Raw genomic sequence first — 26614 nt, 5'->3', positions numbered from 1 at the left:
TTCCCCCCGAAAACTTTTTTTTTTCAAATTTTGAACATCTCATTCTGTCATTTCTGGCCATATTATGCTTTAATACGTATAAACAGACTATATTTGGCTTATTTTACGCAGCTTTTGGCAATTTAAAGTTTAACAATTTTTGAAAAAAAATCAACATATGACTTTATTTTAATTTTGGACATCTCATATTATGGTGTTTTTCTGTAATTTTTGGAGAAACTATACTACTACATGTATCACCAGACTATAATAAGACCATTTTGAGAGTATAAGTAGAAAATTTTAGACATGCTATGACTTTTTTTTTCAAATTTTAAACATCTCATTGTGTAATTTCTGGCCATATTATGCTTTAATACGTATAAACAGACTATAATTGGGTAATTTTATGCAGCTTTTGGCAATTTAAAGTTTAACAATTTTTGAAAAAAAATCAACATATGACTTTATTTTAATTTTGGACATCTCATAATATGGTGTTTTTCTATCATTTTACACTTTAACCATTTTTCTCCCACAATATAATATGCAGTTTTTTCATATGGACATCATAATGATATTTCTTTAACATATGTTTATGAAATTCAAAGACTTTAAAGACATCATCCTCTCAAAAAACAAATTTAATAAAAACAAAATGTTGATTCATTAACAAGTTTATAAAACAGTGATTTAGTTACATAAATAAATTGATCAGTGTATCAAATCTTAGTTTCAACTTCATGAGCATGTTGACATGGTTGTACAATCATTTACCTAACATAATAAATAAAAAGGGAGCATATTCCTAAACAAAAAGGAGCTACGAACAAGAGACGACACTGAAAAACAGATGAAATTGAGCTTTTAAAGCACAGAATACAGTTCAGCTAAGAAATTAACGACACTAAAAAAAAAAAAAGAAAAAAAAAAAAAGGTTGTAACCAAAGTTGTATTGGCGTATGAGTAAAGTTTGGTAGTTAGAACTCCCATTTGGTTATTTTAAAGCATTAAGACAAGGCAAGAAAGAAGGCTGTTCTTGTGTGAGGAATTCTAGAGAGAAATTAAACTGAAGAGGAGAAGAAATAATAATTTAAAAAACAGTCCAGACCGACAGTAAAGAGCAACTTTCTGTCCTGCACAAAGTCGGGATGTCAGAAGAAAACAGCTTTCTGTAAGAGACACGAAGGCAGATTTCACTTGAATATCACAGCTGTATTTTTCGCTGCTTTGCCTCCACAGTCGTCTCTTTTTCTGCACTCCTACAATCCTCAATACACTTCTGTGTTCAGGAGAATACACACTTTGCATGTCCACTTCCTGTCTTGGTTTGTGCAGTTCATTACATGTCTGCAGAGCCAAAAAAACAGCCAGTTTCTGCTTTGAATTGGCCCCTGATGCAATGCAAGGCATTTTTGAAGTCCTTCTGATATGTTTTTTTGTTTGTTTCAAAAACCAAAAAGTACTGCAGCTTCAAGTATTGTGCCTTACATAGAATATTCTGTCATAAATTAGTTAACATATACATTTTTTTTTTCAATATTCAGACATATACTTTCATATATACACGACAATAAAATGCTTTTTGTTTTTGTCTGCCTTTTTTTTTCTTGAGAAATCCCTGAGAATGTATGTTGACAGTTTCCACAAGACAGTTTTGTGTTTCTGTGACAGTAAAATAAGCACACTGAATGTTTGAGACAACACTGCAAAGCCAAAAACAATCAGCCTGAAGATGAAAACATATCAAACCCAGTAAAATTATTTCTGATTGTGAATGTTTTTTCTCTCTTTCTTCACAGATCAGATGGGCGAGGACTTGGAGAGGGGAAAGAGTAAAGCTGGATCCTTTTTTTTTTTGTTTTTGTTTTTTAAAGAGGTACTTGTCACTTCAGATGGAGTTTCTCCATTTGGTTTAAAGCCGTTTGTCTTCTCCTTTGAGGCTGTTGAACGTTAGCTGAGGGAAGTAGGAGGAGTGCAAGGTGGACATTTTGCCACTGGACAATACAGTATAATATACTCAGTGTAAAACTCTTACTCTCTCGCTTTCATACATATATAAAGGGAAACACACAAACTTTCACAAATTGACTCCTTCTGCAAAACTTAATGGTTTTATACACATCAACACCAGCTGTTACTTTCATGGTTTACAGTGTTTTTCTTCTTCAATTTCAAACTTGTTGTTTTTAGGAGAAAATTTACCCCTAAAACATGTTTCATATCTTATTCCAGTTAGTCTTTTTTGCTCCTGCACGGTGAAAAAGGGGAATATTTCACATCACAGTCTTACATTTGGCCTTCGGGAAATGGTTTCCATCATCAAATTCGACCCCTCAGCGACAAATCATAGGAATAAGATTTGCATGAATGTTGTTTTTCACTTCAAGTTAGAAAGGATGTAAAAAATAAAAAAAAAAAGGGCAATTTTGGTTGTTTGATCAACCAAATCTCTCTCTTACGAGCATCATGAGTTTTTTCTTGCCCTTGTAAATCTGTTTCAGGTTGTCTATGAACTGCGTGAACTGGATGTGTCCGTCGTGCGCCATCAGGAACGTCTCTCTGGCTTTACTGAGGAACTCTATGAACTCGCTGTAGTGGCGTGGGCTGATGTGCGTCAGCCGAGAGTGCGTGGTGTTGATGTACGCCCCGATCGTGGCGTCCAGCAGCTGCCTGAGCGGCGCCTTGTCCAGCGGCATCAGCTTCCCAGAGTTCCTGCGGCTGTGCAGCGCCACCATGCCCGGCGTCGTTAGCGTGCACCGCCGCAAAATGTCCGACAAGACGGTGGCGCACTTCACGCTCTTCACCACCAGGGGGATGACGGACGCCAGTTCGTTTTTCCCCAGCGAGTGGCTGAGCGCGCACGCCCACAGCACGTCGTTGATGGCCGGGTGCGTGTCTTGGTTGTAGCTGAGGTTCAGGTGAGTCATGGCTAACGTTGCTAGCTTGTACGCCCTCATCGGATAGCCGCGGTGCTCCATGTAGCGTGCTATCGTAAACAGCTGCGTGTAGTTCATTCCCGTGGCGGCCGCGTCCAGTACAATCTGATAGGCTGTCTCGAAGGCAATGTGGTCCTTCTCGCAGAGCGTCAGAGCGGAGAGGGCACAGTTCTGGGGGTCCTTCATGGCGCACTGCAGCGCCAGGGTGCGGGCGGAGTTGGCCAGGTTCTCCTGCTGGTGGCAGTCCAGGTGCAGGCGGACGATGGTGCTGTTGGACATGACGGTGCTCGCCACCACGCTGGTCGCTTCGGTGGGCGTGAAGAGCGTGAACCAGCTCTGCATGATGCTGTCCAGTGCAAACACACCTAGACAAAACAAAACAATGTTAGATTTACATCAGAGGAAGAGATTACTTTCATTTTGGTGTTCCTCAGGGTTCAATCATAGGTCCCCTTCCATTTTGGACTGTTTTTTATTATCTATGACTATTATGTATTATCTATGACTGTTGTTTATTATCTATTATTACATATTATATTATATATATTATATACTGTACTATTATTATTATTATTATCTAGTCACTATAGCATTGTTGCCATCATATCACCAGTTTAATTATTACCATCATCTTGCCAACGTACCAACTGATCTTCTTTTTTTAACTTCTTAAGTGTCCTTGTTCTATTCTGTGTTTTTTTCTATTGTTGTTTTTATTTATGCTACCTCAGTATTTTATTCTATTGTATTTTATTGTACTTGAATACCGGACTGCTGTGACAACCGAATTTCCCTTCGGGGATGAATAAAGTAATCTATCTCTCTATCTCTCTATCTTTCTTTCTTTCTTTCTTTCTTTCTTTCTTTCTTTCCCCAAATATGATCTATAAATCCAGTGACATCTTAGATTTTTTTTTTTGTAAATAAATTTGAAACCAACAGCTGGGTGTCGGTCTGACCCGTCCTCCTGTTTTAGAGACTACAGTACTCGACTGCTAAAAATATCAAGGATTTATTGACAGCAATGTAAAATATTATCAGCCTTATCCATAAGTGCATAACAAATTAACAACTGTTTACTGCCAGCAAAATAATAATAATGCTCCTTTTAGTCTCTGAAGATATTAAAATCAATCTACCTTTAAGAATGTAAAAGTAAATGTTTATTTGGTGATGATGCTTTGAGAGACACCCTTGAAATCTATCTGTGTTATAACTGTTTTCAGTATTTGTCTATATAACTAAATTTAAATGTGTGTATATATATATATATATATATATATATATATATATATATGTTTTGTTGTTGTTTTTTCTTTATTTTAATGTATGTATGTTTTTTATTTTTTTATTTACTTTTATTTATTGTTTTTATTTATTCATTTATTTTTATTTAATTTTTGCTTTATTTCCATCTTTTTTTTATAGGTTTACCGTGTTTTTCTTATACTTATTTGGTGAGGGGAAGAGGGAGAAAAAGTTTGCTTTGTTGCGTGTAATAATGTCTTGTTTGACTAGCTGTAATCTGCAAACAAAAAGAATGTAAATGTAAAATATGGCTCCCTAAACTTTCTACCATAAAAATTCCAACAGAATAAATGCGTCGACACTCTTCCAATGACCTTTTACCTTCTGATTGGATATTCTGTGTCTGATTCTCATTACATTATGAGGTCTGGCCCGCTCTACGTCACCAACCAGCCTCTTCTCAATGAGTCCATTCAAACTCTGCTCACAGGAACAGGGACTCCTTGTCACTCCTCTTACATTCACTAGAAATCATCTGGGAGGAGGGTTATTTTTCCCCTACAGCTTCCTGTCCACTTCAGGGAAATTCAGCCTCTGAGTTTCAGTATTCAAGACCCCACAAGGTAATCTTAATAAGACCCAAATCTTTATTAATTACCACCATGCCAGTCATTCCTTTACTCCTGCTGAGAGCCCTGGTATGCTTTTACTAAGTTGTTTTCACTACTACATTTACTCTACGATATTTCTAAATTATTGTTTTTATAGCATACTATACTATGATTAAATTACATTTTGCTTTGTTTTTTTGTTTTCTTTGTTACCTTTGTCAATTTTGTCAATTCTGTATTTTATTGCACTTTCTTGCACTTTTATGTGAAGCACTTTGGTGCGGCTCAGCCGTCTGTAAATGCGCTATATAAATAAATCTGATTTGACTTGACTTGATTATTTTAAAAACAATTTTGACATTGTATACACATAGTATAGTATTACTTGTTTTTATGAAAATCTTTTACAGAATATAAACATATGCATATGCTTATCTTTTTTTAACCCTTTATCAGGCAAATAACTATATTTGGTAACTACAGGTAATATTTCGAGAAAAAAGTTACAAATTTACTAGATTAAAATGGCAAATCTACAAGAAAAAAAGTCGCAGATTTAAGAGATTTAAAGTGGCAAATCTGCGCGAAAGAAGTCGCAGATTTACGAGAAAAAAGTGGCAAAAAAGCAACTTTTTTCTTGCAGATTCACCACTTTAAATCTCATATTATTGGAGGATATTACATACTGCCAGAATGTGTAAAAAAAACAACCTACGGACTCGGGGGAGGGAGTAATATTTTGAGAAAATAGTTTACGAGATTAAAGTGGCAAATCTACGAGAAAGAAAATGTGCACATTTCAGAGATTAAAGTGGTGAATCTACGAGAAAAAAGTAGCTTTTCCCCCACTTTTTTCTCGTAAATCTGCGACGTTTTTCGCGCAGATTCGCCACTTTAAGTCTCTTAAATCTGCGACTTTTTTTTTTTTTGTAAATTTGCTACTTTAATATAGTAAATTTGCAACTTTTTTCGCGAAATATTCTCTCCCCCCTGGGTTTGTATTTTTATTTTTATTCATACTTGGCCCTAATATTCCTAATTTTTTCAAAATTTTAAATTTTACAATGGGGGTCAATGTCACTAAAGTTAATAATATTATATTATTATCATACTGATTGGTCAGATGTCATGGTGTCACTGTCTGTGACATAATATATTTTCACAATCTATAGTTTCCTAAATTAATGTTGAATAATGACAATTAATGATGATACAATGATATCTCTGTAAAATTGTTTTTGACACTGTGCATTTGTCTTTGATTTAACAGAAAAAAAGTAACTTCCTTCAAAAATAACTAGTAACTAATTGGTGTAAAAGTGTTTTTCCACATTTACAGTATAAACAGTGACAGAATTAACTAAACTCACCAGCTTCAGTAGCACAAGTGACCAGCCACCTCACCATCTCTCTCCTCCGCCAGTTCAAGGTCGACAGCGTCATTCTCATCACCTGCGAGTCACATGACATTCACTCAGAATCTGCCTGATAGTAACTGTGTTTATACTGTATATTCAGTCTGTTCCTGTTGTTTGTTGTTGTTGTTTACCTGAAGACCCAGCTCCAGGGACACTTTGAGCAGCGTGATGTCCGGCAGGCTGTCCATGAGAGTGGCGATTTTGAAGGCATCCTGGGCCAGTTTGAAGATGTGGGACGAGGAGTGGATGTTCTTCTGGATGGACTCTAACACTGTTTCCAGCTTACGAGCATCGCCTGCAACACAACAAACAAACAGAAAGGTAATGATTATACAACCATCAAAAAGGTCCATTTTTAGAGGGATATGGGAGAGGCAGCAGGTCGACAGTAGTATACTGTAAGGGTTTAGAAAATGGTGAAATGTGTATATGAAGGACAATTTCATGTTTCATTAGTTGCACAGATTTGGTACTAAATTCAGCCATTTTTAAATTTGGACGCAGCTCCAAATTGCACATTAAGAAACCAATCATATGAAAATCCATGCTGTGTTTAACCCATTAACGCCTAAAACAGCCTGGAAAAAAATGCCTGGAAAACCTATGGGCGATTTTGAAAGAACCCCCTAAAACCTGAAGTTTTTCTGGAAATTCAACAGAAGATTTTTCTTTTCCCAGATGGCCACAAATCTGTCTGTTCTACTGTGAAAATATATCGTCTAAAAACATATTCCTCATCCATAAATGCCGGTCGATTGGTTCCGAGGGTTCAAAGTCCAGATCAGCAATAAAATTATCGGCGATGTTTTCATCAAGATCGCTTCCGTCACTTACTGCTGAGCTCCTCCGCTCATATCTATATATCTATATATATCTATATATATAAATAGATATGCCTCCGCTATAGTCGTCTTCCTCCATGATTTCAAAGTTCTGGAAAAGTCCCATGATGCATTGCGACATTCCCGCATGTATTCTGATCATGATTCTGATGCATTTCATTGACCAAGAGACCGAAAATAGGTGGAAAAAAATACAAATACTACAAAACGACATATCCGCTGTCCTGGCCTTAATGGTAGAGTAACACAACAGCACTCCTGGTTTTAATGGTAGAAATGCGATAATGCTTTCCCGCCTTAAATGGGTTAAAGAACGATTGACATTTTGGAGATTTCTGCAAGAATTGTATTTTTTGGCTGTTCTGTAAACTTCTGCCTCAGTCATACCCAATTTTTGCAACTCACAGACTGTTTGGGGACCCCAGTTTGCAGAAAATAACACATTTTACTGCATGAGAAAAGCAAAAAGTGGGCATGTCTGTAAAGAGGCGACCCGTTGGTACTCAAAGAACACATTTTTATTCAGATATTTTGAGGTCAAAGGTCAAGGAAACACTTTAAAAATGGCCATGTCAGTTTGGCCCATACCTATGCAAACACATTGTATCTGTGTGTGTGTGTTGTGTGTACCTTTAGCAGCAGTGAGCATGGTGGAGGCCAGTTCACACTGTTGGGTCTCTATGTGGCTGAGCGTGAACCAGCGGGGGAGGCGGTTCGGCACCACGGACACGATGTGGTGAGGTCGAGACAAGTCGGAGGAAGGAGCCGTGGACTCCAGGACCGGCAACCTGAGAGAGAAAAACAACTTTATTAGAGGTAAACACACATGAAGTGATCTGAAGAACATTTCATAAAGAAGTTATCAGCTGCTCCTTTTATAGAATCGATTAATATTATTCCTCAGGTGGATCTTTGCCTCGGGCCGAGAACACTGAGAATAAAAATAACGCTCCTGTTAGATCCTCTTATAGCTGCTGGGAGACCGTTTCTGCACTCTTAATGTTCTTCCTTTGTAATTTCACGTTGGGAATTAAAAAAATATAAAGATTTACATATCATAAAAATCAAAGGGGTTTCATTTGGGCGAGGGGATATAAAATTTCGTAACAGCCACGGCGGTCAGGGGAGGAGGAAACCAACATCATGTATTTATTATTCACACGTTTTTATAAAACTCGTTTTCAGCAGCGTTGAATTATTTAGTGAATATTCCAGCAAAAGGAGGTTTTGTCATTAAACAGTGCCCCAGATAGCTCCTAAATCTGCCTCAGTAACTCCCTGCTTCACTCTCCTTATTTCTGTTCCTCCTCTCATCACACTGAGCGGCTAAATCTTTTTCTCTCTGATTTTTTTTTGGCTTTTTTCTTTCCCAGAAACACTTTCCACAGTGTTTGTATACTAAAACGGCAGCTTGGTATCTCAGTGTGTGCAGCAGTAAAAAAAATGATGGAATAACTTTGGATTTTTTTTTTTAACCGTCAAAACCTTTGCAAATACTTATAATAACTTTGTTAACATACACTACTGGTCAAAAGTTTTAGAACACCCCAATTTTTCCAGAATTTTAATGAAATGATGCAGTTTAATGTCTCAGTGTACTCTGAAATTAATGCATGTAACTAATAAACAATTGAAGTTAAAAAATAAATCATAGAATCAGTTTAGAAAGGAAAATGTATTCTAAACTGTTGACTCATGGAAGTAGCACCTTAACAGATAGAACAGCTGAACACACTCAATGGAAATCAAATATTCTTCAGAAAGTTCTTCCCAACTCTGTTGCAGAAGTTCCCTTAAATGTGGAGCAACTTGTAGGTTGTAAGTGATCAAGAAAAGTTGGGACACCTGTAGGAATTTGTAGCAACTTAGCAACTTTCAAGGCTTGATCAACCTCCGTTGCTGCAGAACTGCTTTAAGTTTTTAACCCATTTCTTGTTCCCTGAAAAAGGCCTACTTGTATAATTCTGAAATGTACATTATTTTTCAGTTTTGGTTAAGCTTACCTTTTTTATTTACCTCTGGCAGTTCACCACTTACCTTTGGACCCTTTCAAGCTGTTCATTGGACTTGAACTGCTTTAACCCATAAGAACCCATGGTGACACCCGTGTAACAAACACTTTAAATCTTCGAGAGCTTATTTTTTGTTACAAGGCTAAGTTTAAACCCATTTAACAATTCTAATCCGTTAATAGTTTGTCCTGTGTTGCATTTAACTTGTTCTGACCATATTTACTGAACAAATTAAAGTCACAATTTTGATATATGTTATGGAGATGCAAACAAAAAGGCAAATGGTTATTTGTTTTTATTTATTATTGATTTATTATTATTATTATTATGCTACTTAAGAACAAATCTGAAAACTAATTTATTGTTAAACAGCACTATTAATGTCACAATATTGATAAATGTTGTGGAGATGCAAAGAAAAAGGCAAATTTGTGTCTCTGTAAGCAGAAAATGTGTCTAGTTTTTTTAAATTTTAAAATAAGAAATATTATAAACATAAATATCATAAACGCCCAATATAACGTATATGTCAAATCACAGATCTTTGACATTTAGGGGTAGAATTTTTGAAAAAACATAATAAATGTGTTCTATGTAGTCCACTAGGTCTGTAGTATATCCCCCATAACTTTAGGGATAACTGGGTCCGGGTTCTTATGGGTTAATTTCAATAAAAAAATGGAAAAATTGGGGTGTTCTAAAACTTTTGACCGGTAGTGTAGTATCTATTTAAAACTCCATCAAATTAGCTGAAGGTTTTTGTACTCACCGCATGGCCCTCAGTGCAATTTTGTACGCCAGTTCAGCGTCATGAGGTAGCAGGGAGGTGAAGAGATACTTGGCAAAAGTGTGCATGGGGACGCTTTCTCTGTAGAGTATCTCCCCCAGACCACTGTAAGGACCAGCTGCAAGAAGAAGAAAAAGATTTGGTTTTAGTATCTGTAGGAACAAAGAGCTGCGTGATGAGTACATATGATGCAGTGACCTTGTGTTTGAGATTATTTTCCTCGCCTTACATGTCAACACAGTTTGATACGGCTGATTTAAACACACAGACTGATCTGAAGAGAATGACTCGGCTGAGTTTCAGTCTGATGATCACTTTGTTAGTCAACCACCACAAACGTTCAGAGACTTTGTTTCAGACCAGTGACTTCCTGGAAAGTCTTGGAAACATCGTGTGAGGACACAAAGTATGAACCTCGAAGAGATTTACAAGAATCACAGATGAATTATAAGTTTGACAGCTGAGAGGAAAAGGCCTTTCTCACCTTTCTTTTCTTGGAAGCAAATTTAGTTCATGCAACAAAAAGGAATATATTAAATTAGTTTAATTCGTGCTTTTTTAGTGCTTGTTAGTTTAGGATATTGACTCTACCAGTGTTGGTAAAGTAACAAGAGTACTTATTATTATTCTTTGTAGTAATGCATGTACTCAGTTCTTTAGTTAAGTTTTTAAATAAGCAATTAGTTACTGTATGTCCCTGTTCCTTTTGTTTGCCACAATTTTTTTTTTTAAAAACCTCCCCATTCGCTCTGTTTCCTGTTTCCCTACTTGTGTAGATCAGCTGGTGAGATGGAAGGCTTCATGTTGTGAAAGCAACTTCTGTTGACCTAGTTAACTGGTTTCATGTTGAAACAAGATGTACTGTAAGCTGTATGAGCTGGTGTTTTATTTGTTTTTATAGTTCAGTTTGCCGTCAGATCGAGTGCAGCCAAAGACTTCCCAGGTGTTCACTTTCATCTACTTCAAATAATTCAACTATTTAAAAAGAAACATTTTGCATGAACTTGTTAGGTTTTATAGCCCCTTTACCCTTTTTAATCAAATGTTGTCTTGTAATCAAACATAATGGAGCTGTAAAGTGGATTTTGTGTCAGGCTAATAACAACATATTATGGGACAGGATGGACAGGTTATGAGGCGAGGAATGGCTGTTATAAAGTAATTTGGGGTGTTCCTCATGGTTCAATCCTAGGTCCTCCTGTTTTTGTTTGTTTGTTTGTTTTTCGGCAAAGTCGGGAAGTTCTTTGGTTTCTAACTGAAGAAGATATAACAGGCTAATAACAACATGACAGATTATGAGGCGAGGAATGGCTGTTATAAAGTAATTTGGGTGTTCCTCATGGTTCAATCCTAGGTCCTCCTGTTTTTGTTTGTTTGTTTGTTTTTCACAAAGTCGAGAAATGCTTTGGTTTCTAACTGAAGAAGATATAACAGGCTAATAACAACATGACAGATTATGAGGGCGAGGAATGGCTGTTATAAAGTAATTTGGGGTGTTCCTCATGGTTCAATCCTAGGTCCTCCTGTTTTTGTTTGTTTGTTTGTTTTTCACAAAGTCGAGAAATGCTTTGGTTTCTAACTGAAGAAGATATAACAGGCTAATAACAACATGACAGGTTATGGGGCGAGGAATGGCTGTTATAAAGTAATTTGGGTGTTCCTCATGGTTCAATCCTAGGTCCTCCTGTTTTTGTTTGTTTGTTTGTTTTTCGCAAAGTCGGGAAGTTCTTTGGTTTCTAACTGAAGAAGATATAACAGGCTAATAACAACATGACAGATTATGAGGCGAGGAATGGCTGTTATAAAGTAATTTGGGTGTTCCTCATGGTTCAATCCTAGGTCCTCCTGTTTTTGTTTGTTTGTTTGTTTTTCACAAAGTCGAGAAATGCTTTGGTTTCTAACTGAAGAAGATATAACAGGCTAATAACAACATGACAGGTTATGGGGCGAGGAATGGCTGTTATAAAGTAATTTGGGTGTTCCTCATGGTTCAATCCTAGGTCCTCCTGTTTTTGTTTGTTTATTTGTTTTTCGCAAAGTCGGGAAGTTCTTTGGTTTCTAACTGAAGAAGATATAACAGGCTAATAACAACATGACAGATTATGGGGCGAGGAATGGCTGTTATAAAGTAATTTGGGTGTTCCTCATGGTTCAACCCTAGGTCCTCCTGTTTTTGTTTGTTTGTTTGTTTTTTCGCAAAGTCGAGAAGTTCTTTGGTTTCTAACTGAAGAAGATATAACAAGCTAATAACAACATGACAGATTATGGGGCGAGGAATGGCTGTTATAAAGTAATTTGGGTGTTCCTCATGGTTCAATCCTAGGTCCTCCTGTTTTTGTTTGTTTATTTGTTTTTCGCAAAGTCGGGAAGTTCTTTGGTTTCTAACTGAAGAAGATATAACAGGCTAATAACAACATGACAGATTATGGGGCGAGGAATGGCTGTTGTAAAGTAATTTGGGTGTTCCTCATGGTTCAACCCTAGGTCCTCCTGTTTTTGTTTGTTTGTTTGTTTTTTCACAAAGTCGGGAAGTTCTTTGGTTTCTCACTGAAGAAGATATAACAGGCTAATAACAACATGACAGGTTATGGGGCGAGGAATGGCTGTTATAAAGTAATTTGGGTGTTCCTAATGGTTCAATCCTAGGTCCTCCTGTTTTTGTTTGTTTTGTTTGTTTTTTCGCAAAGTTGGGAAGTTCTTTGGTTTCTAACTGAAGAAGATATAACAGGCTAATAACAACATGACAGGTTATGGGGCGAGGAATGGCTGTTATAAAGTAATTTGGGTGTTCCTCATGGTTCAATCCTAGGTCCTCCTGTTTTTGTTTGTTTGTTTGTTTTTCGCAAAGTCGAGAAATGCTTTGGTTTCTAACTGAAGAAGATATAACAGGCTAATAACAACATGACAGGTTATGGGGCGAGGAATGGCTGTTATAAAGTAATTTGGGTGTTCCTCATGGTTCAATCCTAGGTCTTCCTGCTTTTTTTTTTGTTTGTTTTTCGCAAAGTCGGGAAGTTCTTTGGTTTCTAACTGAAGAAGATCTAACAGGGCACAGATTTAAAGTTTCATTATATTATAAGTTAAGTAAATGATTAATTTGATGGGGACTACTTTCAGTGGCGGATTAATCCATATTTGGTGCTGAGGTGAGTATTTGTGGCAGCAGGATGGTGCATGTAGAATTTGAGTTTAAATAAGCTTCAGTGTGTAATGATGGAATATGGAGCTCTGTGGCAAAGAGGAAGAAGATATATGAGGCTTTGATTCTTTAGCTTTAAGGATCAGTTCACTGTTGGTTTTGGTCTTTTCATGGGATTTGTTGACAATAAGAACATTATAGACTTCCTGTGGGCCTCCACGTTATTATCACAGACACAAGAAGCCGAGCGGCTCCATCATTAGTGGGTTTGGAGTGAAAAGGGCCTTGAACCATGATGAGCCACATCTTCTACACACACACACCCACACACCCACGGGCTTATTATAACCCTCTGTACACACACACACACACACACACACACACACACACTCATTCAAACAACGTCAGCAAACACACTGACAACACACTCACACAATTAGTGCAAACATTCAAAGTGTAAATGAACACGTACGGCACAGAAAAGTACACAGAGTTAACACAACAACCTGGTTGTGGTTTAGGGTGTCAAATCATGAGGGTGCATATATATATATATATATATATATATATATATATATATATATATATATATATATATACACATATATATACATATATATATATACATATAAACATATACACATATATATACACATACATATATATATATACACATACATATATATATATATACACATACATATATATATATATACACATACATATATATATACACACATACATATATATATACACATACATATATATATATACACACATACATATATATATATATATATACACACACATACATATATATATATATATATACACACACATACATATATATATATACACACACATACATATATATATATACACACACACATACATATATATATATATATACACACACATTTCCCAAACTTTGAAACTGTTCCTTTGAATTTCAAGTGTCTGCAAACATCAGACCTGCTTAACACCAGCAGCATGTTAGCTTTAACTTCAGCTTCTGGTCTACTACATGTCCAGAAGCCTTGTTTTTTGCAAAAACCCCAAATCCATTGAATTTAATGTCATAAAAGACGAAGAAAAGCAGCAAATCCTTCCAATCAGAGCGTGTGACTCACCCTCTAGCAGGACAGCGGCTTGTTTCCGGAAGATCTTGACCAGCGTGTCGTCTAAGTCGACCTCCTGAAGTTTGGCCAACAGCTGCTCTTCGTTGCGACACACCTTCTCCTGAGCGTAAAGGCCGTCCGGCATCACCCTCTGCTGCCCTAAACCAATCAGAGCCGTCTCCACCGCCAGAGACACGAACGACTCGCCGTCCTCCAGGAAACGCTGCGGCGGGAACACGGGAAGCTCCGCCCTCCTGCCTCCTGAACCCTGTGAACCTGAAGGGGAAGACAAGGTAAGAGATGTTTTTTTTTTAAACTGGAATGTTTATTAGGTTGTTTTTTTTCATGTACACAAGAGACATACACAACAAAAGAAAAAAACACTTAACCCTATAAAGCCTGAACCGTGAAATAATTGCCAGAATATTCAAATTTTTCAAAACTGGAGTGTTTGTTGAACCGGCTAACCTTTTTTTGAATTCAATATCAATTTTCATATATGAATTTAATTTGGATCATATTTGATACATCAGTTCTTTATGTGCAATTTGTTGCTCACAATTTGCTTTTCTTGAACTCACATAATCACATAAAACTTAATATTTTCAAGCAAATAAAACTTTGACTTTCCTTTTAACATTTTCCTCAAACATACAAAATATTTTTTTCCATATAAAACAACATCATACATCTGCTGATATGAAGTTTTCACGCAGCAATGACAGATCCACCAGTGGAACCAGCAAATCATTTTTGTTACATCTGGTATTTTTGTGAAATTTGTTGCTCAGTTTTTTTAATCATCAATTCATGTATTCATCAGGTTTTTCAGGAAAAAAATATCACACTGATGATGTAGAGGTCTCAAAAAGTTATGTATCAAATATGATACACTTGGCTTTATAGGGTTAATCTTGGGTATGATAAAGAAACGGGTCAAATTTTTCCACCCAATGGTAAGAGATGACTTTGGGGAGAAGAGACGTTCCCTTTGGGGCCGGACAGAGTCGAGTATTGATAAATATATTGATCCATTTGTTCATTCTGCTGTTCTTTTTTAGAGTGCGTATCCTCCTGAGGACGGTAATCATGTGTTTTAATGGCTTAATGATGTGTTGGCAGACCTCATGGTTCCTCCCAGGAGGGTTAACAGTCCCTAATGAATACACACACACACACACACAGTGCTGCAAGTCTTAATTGAAAAACTTTCACAACTTCTTCCCTGCAATGGCTTTCTTTGTCACTTCACCACATTTTCGGCGAGAAACAAACCGAGTCCAGGACGTCTTCCTTCGTCCTTTTCTGGCTGCAGTTTGTTGAGAATTTGTCTCGCTGAGCTCGCTGCATAATTAATGCGTTTTAATTGGAGTGTTTTTCCTGCTGCATTTCTTATTCATGAGCTGTTATTGGGAGGATGACTGCGGGCCAATCAGCTCGTCTGTGTCATCACTGCTGATTGCAACCTGAGGGCCCGCAGCTCCGACAGGAAGACGCAATCACTGCAGTGTAAATGTGGGACACACACACACACACACACACACACACACGGGGAAAATGTGTGTTTGTGTATCCAAGTACTTTACTCAAGTGCTGTACTTAAAGGTACAGTAAAGATTTCTCCACAGTCGGTGTGTTACTACAGTAGATCATCAATGTACAGCTAAATGTGGTTAGATACCTACATACTAAGGTTAAGTGTGTGCTAAATATAGATGATTTCTGACTGCTATTATCTACACCAGCTATTCTCAACCTTGGGGTCGGGACCCCAATTGGGGTCGCAAGATGATTTCTGGGGGTCGCCAAATCATTTTGGAAGTCAGCTCTGTCTCCACTGTGTTAAAGTGTTCATGTGTTTTAGTCTTTTTGGTCACTTGATGTCTTTTTTTTGATAATTTTGTGGGGGTTTTTAGTCTTTTTGTGTCTTTTTTTGATAATTTTGTGTCTTTTTTTGTCATTTTGTCTTTTTTTTGTCATTTTGTGTCTTTTTTTGGTCATATTGTGTCTTTTTTTGGTCATTTAGTGTCTTTTCTGGTCATTTAGTGTCTTTTTTGGTCATTTTGTGGTAATTTTGAGTCTTTTTTTGGTAATTTTGAGTCTTTCTGATAATTTTGTTTCTTTTTGGGTGATCTGAACTGTGCGTGTGAGATTAAGAAGAAGAAGAAGAAGAAGAAGAAGAAGAAGAAGAAGAAGAAAAAGAAGAAGAAGAAGAAGAAGAAGAAGAAGAAGAAGAAAAAGAAAAAGAAAAAGAAGAAGAAGAAGAAGAAGAAGAAGAAGAAGAAGAAGAAGAAGAAGAAGAAGAAGAAGAAGAAGAAGAAGAAGAAGAAGAAGAAGAAGAAGAAGAAGAAGAAGAAGAAGAAGAAGAAGAAGAAGAAGAAGAAGAAGAAGAAGAAGAAGAAGAAGACTTTATGAATCCATCCCACAATGGAGAAATTCAACCTCTGCATTGGGGTCAGTACCGGGATTCAAACCAGCGACTCTCCAGTTACAGGCCCGATTCTAACCTCTAGATATATATTATGTCTGAAACTGGAGCGGCTACAACAGTAACAAGTTGCTCTACTGTTTGATGATAATATTTCTGAATGCAGGACTTTTACTTTAATAACGTAAGTTTACATTGTTGTATTGGTACTTTAACCAAAATAAAAGCATCTGAGCACTTCTTCCAGGTGTGTGTGTGTTTACCTGAGCAGTCCTGCAGGGCGGCCCCCTCCTCCAGGCCCCGCCCCGTCTCCATCAGGGTGCTGAACAGGGTGCCGATGGGGTCCAGTGGGTGGCCCACCCAGCCCTCCAGGTTGGTGACTGATGTTATTCCTTTATGAAGCAGCTCTGCAGGGACACAAACACAACCTGTTAATTATACATTTATACAACTACCCCAACAAATTCAAGGGATTTAGCCCATATTAACAAAACAATCATGTTATATGTTAATGCCTGGAAATTTCAACAAAAGTCACCCGAAAAATATCCCCATGAATATTTACACTACTGGTCAAAAGTTTTAGAACACACCAACTTTTCCAGAATTTAATTGAAAATGATGCAGTTTAATGTCTCAGTGTACTCTGAAATTAATGCACATTTGCAACATTTATAAATTCTTTATTGAGCATGATAGTGTTTTGAAAGTAAAAAAAAGATTCAAAATCACATTTTATGTTGGACTAAAGGACTAAAAAAAGACACAAAATGACCAAAAAAAGACACCAAAAGACGCAAAATGACCAAAAAAAGACACAAAATGACTTACAAAGACATGAAAAGAATTCAAAAATGGACAAAATAGCCCAAGACTCCATAGAGTTAAGTTGTTAACCCATTTCTTGTTCCCTGAAAAAGGCCTACTTGTATAATTCTGAAATGTACATTATTTTCCAGTTTTGGTTAAGCTTACCTTTTTTTATTTACCTCTGGCAGTTCACCACTTACCTTTGGACCCTTTCAAGCTGTTCATTTGACTTGAACTGCTTGAATTTCAATAAAAAACTGGAAAAAATTGGGATGTTCTAAAACTTTTGACCGGTAGTGTATATATATTTCATTTTTTACTCTGCTCGTTGCTATAACTGTCAGGGTTCCTAGTGACAAAAATACACGTCATTCTAGTCTTCAAACATACATTTAAACTTTATTTTTTGTGGCTGGTAAAAGCTTACAGCACCATATTAAATGTTATGAATTATTTGTGGAAAATTTGTTTGGTGAATTCTTGTTCTCAATGATGGATTACTAAAATTATGTATATTTCAGTTTTGAACAGGATGTGAAACAAAAATGGTTTTGGAGACAAAATCCATAATAATAGAAACTGAAAGACAAAGTAAGAAGCATGATATAAACGGACCTTTTTTGTGAGAGCGGAAGAACTCCAGCTGTTTCTGTTGTTGCCTCCGCAGCGTGTTGACGATGGCGATGGCGAGCCGCAGTGCTTCTTTGGGGTAACCGTGTGACCTCAGCGCGTCCACTCGGGCGCACGCCGTCGGGACGTGTTCTGCAGGAGAAGAAGAAGAGATGTTTTAAATCAGGGGTGGGCAATTAATTTTCCCAAGGGGCCTCATGACCAATACCATGAAGGTCGCAGGGGCCGGACCAAAACTCTGAACAAATTCTGCTCAATATTAATGTAATCGCTTTATAAAATACAGTAAATTATCTGGTTTTGAGCTGCTACTGATAGGAACACATGTTATGATGAGACTGTTAATGTGGAGTAAATCAAATATAGCAGTAAAAAGTAGTAAATACTCCAATCACTGTATCACTTTAGCATTTATGTTAAACACAACTGTAAATGTCCTTTAGTAAGCTTCCTAATTGTGTTTTTGTATTATATAGCTTGTTTTTAGGTGTTTAACAAAGTTGTGATGCTTTTATTTTGAAAAGGTGCCGTCCAGTGTGAAACGGGTGCTTTCATTTTGAAAGGTAGTGACAGGAAATAACCGGTAGAACGGTTAAATGAAAAAACGAACGGTAAATAATAACGAGTGCGTAGTAATTCATATAAAGTTGATATAAAGTATCTAAATGTTTCTATAGTGGCTGACTGACAGGAAACAAGGTTTGTTAAAGTTTATTTATTCTGTCATACATATTAGTGGCTATATTTGTTGTCTTAACTATAGTAAAAGTGCCTGTTAGCTCTAGTGCTAATGCTAATGTTTGCTATTTTTTTCAAAATAAAAGCACTGCTGCGGTTATATTGGTTTCTAATTTCTGGGTAACCTCGCCCAATGCCCAGCTCTGTTTTAAGGTCCATCTTTATTACTTCTTATTCATTAAACTCCTTCAGTGTCCCGCCCTCTCACCGTGCCACAGCGGCCACCCTCGGGTGTCGAAGAGCGAGCTGTCGAGGTTGTCGTGGTAACAGTAGTTGGTGTAGTGGTCCTCGGTGATGATGTGCTGCAGGTGGGGGTCCTGCCAGTGCAGGTCGCAGGCCTCGATGGCCCGCGTGAACACGGTCCGGTGAGGCCGACTGAGAGAATCTGAGACAGAAGACACTTTGTAAACACAACAACATTTGGTAACGCTTCATATTAAGGTCCTTGTAATCAGTAGTTCTCAACCTTTTTGAGACCCGACCCCCAATTTAACATGCATGTTGTCTGTGACCCCCGCTCACTGAACAGAATTTCACACGCACAGTTCAGATCACCCAAAAAAGAAACAAAATGACCAAAAAAAGGAAACAAAATGACCAAAAAAGACACAAAATGACCATAAAAGACACAAAATGACCAAAAAAAAGACACAAAATGACCAAAAAAGACACAAATTGACCACAAAACGATCAAAAAAAGACACAAAATGACAAAAAAAAGACACAAAATGACCAAAAAAGACACAAATTGACCACAAAATGATCAAAAAAAGACACAAAATGACTAAAAAAAGACACAAAATGACCAAAAAAGACACAAATTGACCACAAAATGATAAAAAAAAAAGACAAAATGATAAAAAAAGAAAACAAAATGACCAAAAAAGACACAAATTAACCACAAAATGATCAAAAAAAGACACAAAATGACCAAAAAATACTTGTTGGTATCAATCAGCCCAGCAGCATCAGAATAAAATAGAAATAAAAACAAAATGATACGAAACCAATAACAAAGCCAATAACACTAATAATAATAATAATATATATATATATATATATATATATATATATATATATATATATATATATATATATATATATAACGTATTTAAATAACAATAAAATGAATAAAAGATGGGTATTGCATGTAGGGTCCATATTGCAGCAGAAATAAAGTGCAGCTAGTGCACGAAACACAAGACGACGGGTGATTTTGGGGGTATTTTTGTCATTTTATTATGCTAATTTAATGGTCTGCCTCCAAAAAAATAAAAAATAAAAAGAGTGAAAGCTGCAGCTCAGCAGGAAAAACATGTAGAGCCAGCAGATTATTTTGAAAACTTATTCTTTGAATAAAGCATTTATTATAGATATAGATTATACATAAAAAACACCAGATTATGTTGAAAATAAAGTATTTTTAGTCAAGCAGTATATTTACATTCCTAACCTTGGAAGAAAAAAAATTAAGCATTTTCTAAACTTTCAAGACTTTATCCGAACCTCTCTTCTGTCAGACTATTATCGCAGGATAAAAAATGTCAATAAGAGAAGAAATGCAGCTCCATTCCAGACAAACTGCAGCAGTAATAAGAGCGCCTGTCTTCTCATTGGAAACGTTTTTATTACCAGCTGATAGAAACGTTTGTGTGCACGGATTTTCTCTTGATTTGGTGGAAAAAAAGAAAGCTGCAGGACCTCAACTGTGTTATTAGGCTCATTCTATTAGCTGCACTAAAAGGTAATAAGGCTAGCAGGCAGACGGACCGGAGGAAGACTGGAGACTTGATTAAAAGAGAGGGGGAGGGGGAGAAGAAGACTTTATAGTGAGGAGGAGGAGGAGGAGGGGAGATGAGAGGAAAAGGAGAGGCGAGGAGAGGAGAGGAGAGGAGAGGAGAGGAGAGGAGGAGGAGGAGAGGAGAGGAGAGGAGAGGAGGAAAGGAGAGGAGAGGAGAGGAGAGGAGAGGAGAGGAGAGGAGAGGAGAGGAGAGGAGAGGAGAGGAGAGGAGAGGAGGAGGAGGGGAGGAGGAGAGGAGAGGAGGGGAGGAGAGGAGGAGAGGAGAGGAGGAGTAGAGGAGAGGAGAGGAGAGGAAAGGAGAGGAGAGGAGAGGAGAGGAGAGGAGAGGAGAGGAGAGGAGAGGAGAGGAGAGGAGAGGAGAGGAGGAGGAGGAGGAGGAGGAGGACAAAACTGAGATACGAGATACGCCTCTTTGTTTCTAATTTGTTTTGGTATGATATGGTATTTGTCAAGTTTTTTATTTTATTTTTTTGTCTCATATATTTATTCACCTATATTTCTATTTTATTTATTATTATTACTATTATTATTATTATTATTGTGTGTTCTTGAAATGTACCTATTGTGACATTTGATACACTTAAGTGGACATTCGACTCTGACATTATATTGTGTATACTTTGTTTTGATACGTCATAGTCTGTGTCTAATTTTTATTTATTTGCCTTTTATTATTATCTTTATTATTTGTGTATGTATGTTATTTGTCACTCTGAAAATTGACAATAAAAATATTTTGAAAGGAGGAGGAAATTGTGAATAAAATATAAAAAAAAGCCTCCCTGGTGGCGTCTGACCTGGGTTTCCTGGCGGCCCTTGGGGCAGAGCGTTGGTCAGGTTGGTCAGCTCGTTGCCGTGGTTTCCGTCCTCTAAGGGACAGACGTCCACGCTGTTCCACCTGCGAAGCTGCCGGAGCCAGAAACCTTTCTGCTCCGGTTTGTAGTGAGGGTTCAGCACGATGCACATCCACAGGGCTCCTGTCCAACACACACACACACACACACACACACACATAATAAACATCAGGAGGTCTGATACACATACACACCTTTTTTTTTTTTGGACATTTATTTTTATTGAGCGCTGATAGTACAGAACATGTACAAAAATACAACATTCACAAAAGAAAACTTGGACCAATGCTCACATAATTTTTAGTTTTTTGTATGAATTACCCCCCCCCAGAAAAAAGAAACAAAACCAAAACAAAACATGTAGGACACTGTATGCATTGCAATAACAATAATACTTATACTTATAGTAAGGAAAAACAATACAAAAAAAAAAAAAACAACCTAGGCTCACCATTGCTGATGTCGTGTACTACACACTACAGTTCACATGGATGAATGTCACAAGTGTAAATACAAATGCTAGAGGGCTGCTAAGTGGCTTTAAGTGGGCACAACCTTAAGTTTACCCAAGTATGTCAGCACTGGATCCCAAACAGAAAAGAATTTATCCCTAGATCCCCTGACATGCACACCTTTTTATACTGCAAAAAACAAACAAAAAAAAAAAAAATACAAAGACAACAAAATAAAATAAAATCATGTTTTTACAAAAGAATCCATCCTTTTTCGGTTGCTGTCTGATGGATTCTTTTGTAAAAACACGATTTTATTTTGTTGTCTTTGTTTTTTGTTGTTGTTTTTGTTCTGTTTTTTGTAACCGAAATAAAGCATTCATTCAAAATTCATTCAAAAACCGTCGTTATGCACTTTATGTGTTTTTTATGCACACTGTTCATTGCACCTTATTTGTTTTCATAGCACCAACATTTTTATACTGCATATTCATATTTATTCTGCACTGGAATTCTACTCCTTAATACATACTCCTTCTTTAGACACTTTATTTGTATTTTTACATTACATTTTATTGTATTTTTATATTTAACTGCTTGAAGTATGCCTAGGTTGTTCTTTTTTATTTAATTATTTAATTGTGTTGTTATTGTCTCTGTGTGTAATGCTGCTGCTACACTGTAATTTCCCAGCTTGGGATAAATAAAGTATATCTATCTATCTATCTATCTATCTATCTATCTAAATACAAACCATAAAATGAATCTAGCGTCATTATGAATCTAATCTAACATCAATCTAAAGTAGAGATGAATCATCCCACGCTAGTCTGAGCAACTAGTTTTATTTTCATTATCAATCAATCGTTTCGTCTATAAACTGATTTTTTAAAATCAAAATTTCCTTGTTTTTATAATAAAAAAAAGATATTCAGTTTATAATAATGTGAGACACCAACAAGAACCAAATTCTTACGCTTGAGAAGCTGCAACCATAAAATGACAAAATCATCATCTTTATGGTGATGCTGGCGAACTCAAATGACAAACTACATTAAATACTTTGCAGTAGGATAAAAAAATGAATGGAAAAATAATACATGCATTAAATATCAGTTCAAACCTGAATAAAGAGCTGCTTTAATTAGATTTAATTAAATTGTTTCTGCTCACATAAAGATGTAAAGCTGCAACTAAAGATTCTTTTCTTTGTCTTATTTTGTCTGGAAAAATCAGTAAAAAAAACAACAACAAACAGTTTGTTTAAATGATGTAAACGAAGAAAAATGACTTAAAACAATCGATGAATGTATCAAGAAGACGTGTGCTAACATGAAGACAGCGGATACAGATTGAAAAAGGAGCACAAAGAGAACGAAGGAGGAAACAATGAACACGTTAAAGGATAAATAACGGGTGACAGATGACAAAATGAAACAGGAGAGAGAAAAGAAAGGAAGTGAAGTGAGAAAAAAGGGAGGAGAGGTGAGGAGGAGAGGAGAGGGGGAGGGAGGCTGAGGATGGGGGAGGGGACAGGAGGCTTTATCCTCCTCTCTTTGTTACGGCTGCTTCAAGGACACAACAACCAGGAGGGAAAACACAGCGCCGACTAAATGATGTCAGACGTGAGTGACGAAATGCAGAGCAAGAATCTACAGCAGGAGGGTGGAGGAGGAGAAAACAAACAAACAGAGAGAGAGAAGGTGGAGGGAAACCTGCAGGATGCTTCCTTTACAGGTTGCATCACGCTATTGTTTCTGAAAAAAAACCCTACTTATTTCAAATGTTTTCTATCAGAGTGCAAAGCTGTTTCTGCACAGGGAGGATCATATCTGTGAGGCACTAAAACAAATGTTTTTATAGATGAATAGTATTAGAATATATTAAGGGTCACTGTTAGAAAAACTGCATGAGTAAACCTTGAAAATTGAATTATCTGACACCAACAGGAAAATACCTCACCAATTATTTCTGCGCAGTCTTTGATGGGGAAAGGATGAGCTGGAGACGTCCGAGTTCTCAGTTTAACATAGTTTTATTACAATAGGTCAAGAAATGTGTCAGATAATTCAATTTTCAAGGTTTACTCATGCAATTTTTCTAACAGTCACGTATCAGTACCGGACTGTGTCGGTGCAGGGGTCACAGTGTGGAGCACGCAGGCTACCATGTATAAAGAGTGATGCACATCATTCAGTCAGTGTTGCTCCACTAAAGAGAAACATGGAACATGTGAACACATGGAACGACATCAGAACGATGAATGTTTTTGTCCTCCTGCACACGTTTCTTTCAGTTTTTATTTCTCTATTAGCTTGTATTTTCAGTTTTACAGCCTGTTGTGATCTGTTACCTTTTGGGAGAGTGTTTGAATTGTTTACTAAAAGTGCCAGTGCACAAAAAATGCTTCCTCAGTCCCCAGCTGAAGGGTCTATATATTTGTAAACCCAAATATATTTGGTTTACAAATATATAAAACAAAGAGAAAAGCAACACAATTTTTACTAGAAAAACTGATTGACAGTTTTTTGCATTGTTGCCTAAAACATTAGTGAAACTATTAGTAGCTGTAGTAGTGGTATTAACAAATTAGCCAAATAATCAGTTAGTTTGTGTACAGAAAAATAAAGCCCAACCAATCACCATCACACACACACACAACCAGGCGGTCCATTTAAACTGTTCTGCCTCTCATTCCTCCTGCATCGCATCACTCTGCTGCACTAAAACTCCCTCCACCACCCCAAGCACCACCTGTACAAGCCAGAGTAAGAGTCATTTTAGGATGAATTATTTGCAATGTTGTAATGTCTGCAACTGTCATACTATTGCATATAGCATATTCAGGTTCTGCTCTGCTGCTCTACTGGCTGATAGCTTCTAGAGCAGAACCCACACCGCCTAATACAACTGTACCAACCATCTTGTAATAAATGGTTAAAATCTATGACGAGAGTATTCCTGACTGAACTGACAAGAATAAAAGGGGCGTTTATAGATAGAGAGATAGATAGATAGATAGATTACTTTATTCATCCCCGAAGGGAAATTCGGTTGTCACAGCAGTCCGGTATTCAAGTACAATAAAATACAATAGAATAAAATACTGAGGTAGCATAAATAAAAACAACAGTAGAAAAAAACACAGAATAGAACAAGGACACTTAAGAAGTTAAAAAAACCAAAACAGATCAGTTGGTAGGACAGTACCTTAGAATTGAAAACTGCCAATAAAACTGAATAAAACTGCCATGCAGCTACAAAATATGCCGCTGTGTGTGTGTGTGTGTGTGTGTGTGTGTGTGTGTGTGTGTGTGTGTGTGTGTGTGTGTGTGTGTGTGTGTGTGTGTGTTACCTAGCTCGTCCCACAGCTGTCTGTACTTGTCCGTCATGGTGGTCCCCTGCTGCCTCCACAGCGCCAGCCGGGGGTCGCCCATGAACTGCTCTGTGATCAGCGTTAGCATGCGCGCCCCGTTGGAGTCCCTCATCTTCAGCATCTCCCTCACCTGCCGAGGAGACGCACAGGTGCATTGTGGGTAAAGCGTTTTACCACAGAGCTGTGTGTGTGTGTGTGTGAGCTGGAGATGATTGTGTTACCTTGCTGAACAGTAAGTTGAGCTGCTTCCCCGAGCCGTGGTAGCCTCCCTGGGACAGGAAGAGCTTGACCTGCTCCTGAACCTGCTCCTCGTCCAGATGCCAGCAGTTCTCATCGTCCACGCTGGCGCCCGCCGTCGGATCTGGAGCTCCTGAAGCCCACAAAGACCACCAGTCAGCAACTTATTACAAGAGCTCCATGTCATCAGAGCAATACTGGTTTTATTAACCCACCGACGCCTGAAACACCTGTAAAACCTCTGGGCGATTTTAAAATCAGCCCCTAAAACCTGAAGTTTTTCTGGAAATTTAACAGAAGTGTGAACGCTTCTACTAAATAATAGATTTTTCAGCCTCTGTAGCAGATAGAAATGAAATTCAAAAAGTATTTGAGAGCTTATACAAATACTACAAAACGACGTATCCGCGTTCCAGGCTTCAATGGGTTAAATCAGTTTATTCCTTTCAGTGGAAGAAGTATTTCTGATTTATTCAGTTGGTAAATGCCAAGGTTATAATAGTTTTGGATTTTTCATTAGTTTTAGTTTTAATTTTGTTGTGAATTTTTGTCTTCAAATTCAGTTAGTTTTAGTTAGTTTTTACAGTGAGTTTTCTAGTTTTAGTTTAGTTTTTATTTTTTGAAAATGTTTAGTTTTAGTTTAGTTTTTATTAGTTTTAGTTTTTTTGTAATGGGCTATATGTTGGGTGCCAGATTCAAAGAGGTCATAATAAATTTTGCCTTTATTTCCTTTTGTTTATCATCTCAGCCCCAATAAGGTTATTAACTCTTACAGTTCTGGGTGTTTTGAACAGTGGTGGAAAAAGTATTCAGATCCTTTACTTCAGTAAAAGTACTAATACCACCCTGGTAAATTACTCCACTACAAGTAAAAGTCCTGCATCCAAAACTTACTGAAGTAAAAGTAGAAAAGTATCAGCATCAAAATCTACTTAAAGTATGAAAAGTAAAAGTACTCGGGTTATGCAGAATGGACCCACTATGATTGTTTTATATATTCTAAATATATTATTACATTATTTGTATTGGTGTTTTAATGTATGCAGCGCAAGATAGGGCTCATTTAATTACTTAATATACTGTTAAAAGATTTAATTAAAAAAAAACGTCTAATCACTTTACATTGATCATATATATTATGTTAAATCTCCACCTGAAAAGTAACTAAAGCTGGCAGCTAAATCCTGGAGTAAAA

The 26614-nt window shown here is 37.0% G+C and overlaps 1 protein-coding gene across 1 annotated transcript in view; it reads right to left on the bottom strand.

Moving 5' to 3' along the window:
* Positions 1–605: 605 nt before the first annotated feature.
* LOC131992175 (zinc finger SWIM domain-containing protein 6) overlaps positions 606–26614 on the bottom strand; it is a 77279-nt gene continuing 51270 nt past the window's right edge. The window contains exons 3-14 of the mRNA XM_059357657.1: positions 25404–25552; positions 25162–25312; positions 21298–21477; positions 18908–19084; positions 17947–18093; positions 16785–16928; positions 14106–14369; positions 9819–9954; positions 7668–7825; positions 6327–6490; positions 6148–6229; positions 606–3283 (exon numbers count right to left, since the gene is read on the bottom strand). Of these exons, the coding sequence (XP_059213640.1) occupies positions 2421–3283; positions 6148–6229; positions 6327–6490; positions 7668–7825; positions 9819–9954; positions 14106–14369; positions 16785–16928; positions 17947–18093; positions 18908–19084; positions 21298–21477; positions 25162–25312; positions 25404–25552 (2615 nt within the window). The 3' untranslated portion in view covers positions 606–2420. The remainder of the gene's footprint in view (positions 3284–6147; positions 6230–6326; positions 6491–7667; positions 7826–9818; positions 9955–14105; positions 14370–16784; positions 16929–17946; positions 18094–18907; positions 19085–21297; positions 21478–25161; positions 25313–25403; positions 25553–26614) is intronic.

The sequence above is a fragment of the Centropristis striata genome, chromosome 19, assembly GCF_030273125.1.
Source record: "Centropristis striata isolate RG_2023a ecotype Rhode Island chromosome 19, C.striata_1.0, whole genome shotgun sequence".
Lineage (NCBI taxonomy): Eukaryota > Metazoa > Chordata > Actinopteri > Perciformes > Serranidae > Centropristis > Centropristis striata.
The sequence above is the reverse complement of the archived record's forward strand: the minus strand, read 5'-3'. Positions and strand labels throughout refer to the sequence as shown.